General features: G+C 41.1%; 1 protein-coding gene across 1 annotated transcript; it reads right to left on the reverse strand.

The window, feature by feature from the left end:
- Positions 1-353: 353 nt before the first annotated feature.
- On the reverse strand, positions 354-4,262 carry LOC148044314 (vitelline membrane outer layer protein 1-like). Its single transcript, XM_087722083.1, has 3 exons — positions 4,077-4,262; positions 3,701-3,795; positions 354-872 (listed from the first exon to the last, which is right to left on the reverse strand). Exons 1-3 carry the CDS (start codon positions 4,257-4,259, stop codon positions 575-577), a joined length of 576 nt encoding a protein of 191 aa, XP_087578209.1. The 5' UTR covers positions 4,260-4,262; the 3' UTR covers positions 354-574.
- Between the last annotated feature and the right edge of the window lie 1,386 nt (positions 4,263-5,648).

The following is a 5,648-nucleotide window of genomic DNA, read 5'->3' on the forward strand; positions in this document are numbered from 1 at the left end:
AAGAATTCCTTAAAGCGTTTAAGAAATAAAGTAACCACCGGCCATAAATCCATTTAAAAAAAAAAGACCAATTCGCCGCTAAGTTCTTCTATTCTTTGATTAGCTTAAACTTTTAGTGCGGACCATCTCTCTTTGAATAATAAAATCAGCTTACCAGATGACATCACTTCTACCATTCTTAGGGGCAACCTGCAGTTTCAGTTAGCATACAGCTAATCCAAAAAGGAATTGGCAAGAGGGGTTAATACCCCCCCCCAGAGACTTTGCGAATGTCTGTGAGGTCACTGGGTCTCCCCTCACCTTTCACTGTCGTCTCCGGGACAGCTAGGGTCCAAAAACCCGTCCAAAAATCCTTCGGAATAGAGGAATTTCAGGAATAGCCTGAAACTCCATCTTCTCACTGCTAAGCCCCACCTTCTTCCTCAAAAAATGTTTTTTTTTTAATTTGCCTCTTCAAAAGGTTGGTGCGTCTTATATTCCGGTGCATGTTCTACTCTGAAAAATATGGTAATTAACAGTCTTTGAGAGTGCATAGCAGAAGTATATTTATAGGTGAGGAAACATGTATCAACCATTAACAGCAGAAAAACATCACATCATTGAGTCCTGTGTCATCACCTATTATTCCCTGTTTATCCTGCACCCGTGTTCTCATCCCACATATACCATTTAACGGGCACCTCTCACTCCATGGGCCAAATTTACCCCGTGTATGGCCACTGCCCATTATGGTCATATTGCTATGACTGCACTTGAACCAGATGTTGTTAGCTGCTGAATTATCAAGATGTTTTCGAAGTCCTTCCACTCTCAGAGAAAAAGAAACCAGATAGCCACCAATGCAGATTTTTTTTGGAGTCCAGGTTCCCCACCTGTCAAAAAGAACAAAGCATCTTTTAGTGTCTTAAAGACTTACCATCAATCCAAGAGATTCAGGCATAGTGGCTAAAATTTTGGGCTAGGAATCAAGTTAAAGTCTAGTTTTTGCTATCATTACACAATTCTGGGTAAATTTGATAGTCAGCCTAATTCTTTGGTGCTATTGTAGAAAAAGGTGGAGTAAAGGGGTCTTTTGACAGCTGGGCATAAAATGGGATAAATAATTCTTCCCTTGACTGCTTTTCTGAGGCTTCTCCTAATCTGTGTCATGTTTAGAATCATTGATTGATTAATTGAAGAAGTGAGTCATTATTCAGCTAGCAAATCCCCTATGGAAATTCAGTGCCTCGGTTTCTAATTGGAAGTCTGAGTTCTATCTCAGCTTCCCTTATGCAATAAAGAAAGTTGAATCAACATCTCATATGTCAATGCTGCCCTAATCCTGATTTGAGGCATTTTGATTGCTGAGTTCATTTGCAATGAACCAAATTAAATAATCTGATAAAGAGGTAAAAGGTATATAAATAAAACAAAACTTCAAACTTCAAACTTCAAACTATTGCAAATGATACACAGTTACTGTTGACCAGGAATCTGCAGAAAGCACAGAAGGTGTGTACATGCAGAGGCATCCATTATCACTACAAACTTCTTAAACTGTGGAAAGTAGCAGGTGAATACACAATGTCCTGAGACACCCAAGAACCTCCAGTGTCCTTAGGAAACCACCCAAAAGTACAAAAAGTATCAAGAATATCACTAGCTAATTTTGCTCCATTTTATCTGTGGCGTACCAAGCTAATTGTCTATTGAGGGCCAGCCTTTCTGGGTGACATGTTTATGTCTTGTGTACCAGCTTTTCTGGGTGGGTTACTTATGTAGTAAAAAGTACAGAATTAGTGTTACTCGGGCAGTGATGGGTTGCAGATGGTACGCCCTGGTACGGATGTACCAGAGCCTGCCCGGAGCACCGGATACCATTCCAGTACGGTGCTCCGGATGGCCCACTCACCCGCCCAAGCTCCTTACTGGTTTTTTAAGTCTTCAGCGCTTCTGCACATGCGCATGGCACGTACAGCACCTGCGCGATGCTCTGCTGAGCAGCAGGAGCATAGCGGAGGCTCATGGAAGCCCTAAGATGCATGTGTGCGCTATGCATGTGTGCACACACATTGTACACGTCTATGCGGATGCCGCTGGGCCTGTTCCAACTATACCAGGTGGAATCGGATTCAGAACCCACCACTGTACTTGGGACTTCCTTAAGCTTAAAGGCAACCTATGGTCTCTATATTTTCCAAACCATACCTCAGAACCAGCATAATATTTTCATCATTCTTTAATACACCAACAAAAACATTCCGTAGTATGGGGACCGAATAGCCTGGAATTTGATTTCGAAGAGCTATGCCCAGGTTTCAAGTCAGTAGTGGGTTCCAGATCCCATCACAACTGGTACGCTGTGATGGGGCTGGGTGTCTTTGATGGACATGCACTCCACGCACACATGGATGTGCCACCACCCAGCAACACTCAGCTGCTCAGCGCAGATCACTCAGGTGCTGCACGCTTTGTGTGCATGTGCAATTGGCCTGATGTCCTCAAAAAGTGGTAAGGAATGTGGGCAGGCGGGTGGGCCAAACAGCCCACCGTTCCAGTATGGTGGCTGCTGCTCCCAGCTACCACCAGTATGCCCATACCGAGCCATACTGGAAGAACCCACCACTGATTCAAGCATATGACATTAATAGCAACCACACTCCTGTTCTTCATTAACATCCCTTGCACATGTAAGCACAGCACTGCAGTCTTGGTCTTCTGAATGTACAGAAGAAAGGAATTGCAGTGTTAATGTGCTTCAGAGAAACAGATATGAGCAATGGTTAGAGTTATTGAGTATGTTTTGTTTACAAAAGAGAAAATTATGGGGCAACGTGACAGCTGCCCTCAAGTATCTGAAAAGCTGAAATGCAGAAAAGGGGGAAGGTTTGTGGGGTTTGTTCTTCAAGAGGATACAAGGAACAATGAGTTTAAATTATGAATATTTTCCTAATTGGAAGGAAACAGGAATGGGCCACTTTGCTTGAAAGTTTGAAGACTTTTTCAATGAAGGGTTTTAAACAGATATTGGCTATCCAGGGAAATGAATGAGATGCCCTGGAAGAACCTTCTCGGTTTTTAGATAGTCAGGCTACTCTTGAATAAGGCTTAGGTTCCAAGGTCCACTTGTCAACGCTGGGAGAGAACTTGAGTTGTTCCTAAGCTATGAAAAGAGCTTAGGAACACCTTTGCTACTTTCAGGAAAGGTCTGCATTTCCATTCAATCAAGGCTCTTCAGTTGGAGTTAATCCATTTATAAGTAGTATAAAGGCTCTTAATCAACTTTGAGTTGCTTGTTATTAGCAGCTCAAGCATCCATAAGGTATACAAGAAAGCTAACTAATGCAAGGGTTTTATTTGATTTTACCTTTTACCTCTGGACATTGAAAGGAGAATGTCAGAATTGGAAGGGACCTTGGAGGTCTTCTAGTTACAAGGAAGGCAAATAGATTCATGAACTGCACAGTGGGAGAAATATGTGGGAAACTCAAGTCTACAAGGGGTCATGTTGGAGTAAATGCACGCTAGGGAAGAACAGCCTAAATGAGATATCCTTACTATGGCCCACAAACTATTAGTTACACCACTGCACAACTCAGGAATACAAAAATCTCTCATCCATGTCTCATCATCAGCAACTCATTCAGAAACTCATCAGCAACTCATCCTCTCCGTCTTCATGACAAGGAAATAAAATATGATACGAAAATCAGTTACTCACGGTCCAACTTTAGACTCGAGTATTGTGCCATCGTTGCAGTACAAGCGGATTCCATTCAAAGCTGTATTGTCACCTACCGTTTGCTCATATTCCACCTAAGAAAATATGACCTTGGTAAAGTTCTAGATCAGCCTTTCTCCCCTTGCTGTCCTTCAGATTTCAATTCTCAGAAATATTGGTCAATGCATTGGATCAAGGTTAGATCTGCCACACAATATTCCACTCCAAACTCAATACATTTCTTTAATTGTACAATCGGAAGTGTAAAGCATCAACACAATTACTTCTTGATTGCCTTTCTTGAAAGATAAGCTTGAAGAACTAAGTTCAAGAGAATATTTAGTAGTGAAGGAACATCAGAAAAGTAAACTTTTACCTTCAGGGAGAAGCCCTTAGCAAGGCCATAATCGCAAAACTCGCTCGGTCCCCAATCACCCCATCCACCCCCATTCGGCACACTGATCAGGGAAGAATACTGTAGACTTTGAGGTCGAGATTCTATATTCCACAGGAAGCAGGAGATAGTCAAGAGAAGAGCAGTGCTGGCAGAGAGATCCATGGAAACCAGTCTCCTTGAAACAGAAAAGTCTTCAGAAATTGTAGCATCCTAGAAACCGGAAATCACTCAAATCACTATCTGCAATACCACCCTCATGAAATCATGCTTTTCCATTCTTTTGTTTTATGGCTTTTCATCTCCCTTAATTCCAGGGATTTGATCTTGCAGTTTTCTTGGTAAGATTTTACAAACAGTTTGTCACTGCCTCTATCGGCCTAGAGCTGAGATAGAGGAACCAACCCAGTTGGCTTTGTACCTAAGACATGACTAGAGAACCAGTCAGTCCCCAGCCTGCTGTCTTAACCAAACCTCCACAATTAGCAGCTTAAGAGGATTTCTGTGTTATAGCAAGACACCAGAAAGTGAGGTTAACAATAAACTCAAATGCATAATTTTCTTAATCTCGCAGAAATTTTCATTCCTGTAAAATCAGTCTGAGTTGCTGAGCTGATACTGAGAAAGCTATGCTGAGAAACAATTCATATTATTTCCTTCATTTGTACAATTTTATGAGCCAAAATGCATTCCATCCTTTCTATTTATCACCTCTAAAAGTAACCAAAAGGTGTAATTAGACAGATGATCCAACTTTGATATTTGACTTTTAGATACATACAGAATCTTTGAAATGATAGATGAAAGCAGGCTGAAGGAGGGAATATATATTTGGGCATACCAGGGGTTGTAACACTAAATGCATACCTATTTCCCTGGCTCAGCTGATAAAGGAGGAGAACCTTGTGGCTTAGTGGTTAACACAACTGCTTAATATATGTAATACAGCACAGGTTCAAATCCCAGAAACGGTATGGCTAGATGATGAGAGCTAAATAGCTTGAAATAGATCTATACTAGTCTCCCTTTATTTATCAGCACAAATGCAACACAAATGTAAAATAATGGCTCTCTGTCGTGATGGTCTCTTGTGACAAGCCGATAGACAGAGAAAGGAAGCAGTCTGCTTCCTCCTGTATTTGGGCATACCAGGGGTTGTAAAACTACATACATACATACATACATACATACATACATACATACATACATATATATATGATATGTAACATATAACAAAATAAAGCATTAATACTAAGCAGCACAATAAATAAAAGAAAAAAAATAGTCAATATATAACCACTGGATGATTTTGAGACAGTCCCTCTCATCTCAAGATTCCTGCCAAGACTGTTGGGGAAAAGAGGAAATGAGCTCCTGAATGCATGGAGTGAAAATAAATAAGTAAGTAATTTGCCTGGTCCCTTTCATTGAGGAAATCCTGCTTTTGGACTCTGTGAAAATACCTAGAAATTCTGGAAGATCAGTTTACATTCTGACACATGGGGTTGTATTGGGTTGTCTTGCCTTCAAGGCCATTACTTGTACATAGGCGAG

The sequence above is a fragment of the Thamnophis sirtalis genome, unplaced genomic scaffold (genome assembly GCF_051295495.1).
Source record: "Thamnophis sirtalis isolate CommonGarterSnake01/CBP01778 unplaced genomic scaffold, rThaSir2_p1.2 scaffold_8, whole genome shotgun sequence".
NCBI classification, from domain to species: Eukaryota; Metazoa; Chordata; class Lepidosauria; order Squamata; family Natricidae; genus Thamnophis; species Thamnophis sirtalis.

Bases quoted from the DNA above. Each gene is read 5' to 3' on its own strand.
- LOC148044314 (XM_087722083.1), bottom strand. From the start codon at position 4,259: ATGGATCTCTCTGCCAGCACTGCTCTTCTCTTGACTATCTCCTGCTTC. The intron at 3,796-4,076 runs GTAAAAGTTTAC...ATATTTTCTTAG, and splicing joins CTAAGGGCTTCTCCCTGAAG to GTGGAATATGAGCAAACGGT. The intron at 873-3,700 runs GTGAGTAACTGA...TCTTTTTGACAG, and splicing joins CTCGAGTCTAAAGTTGGACC to GTGGGGAACCTGGACTCCAA.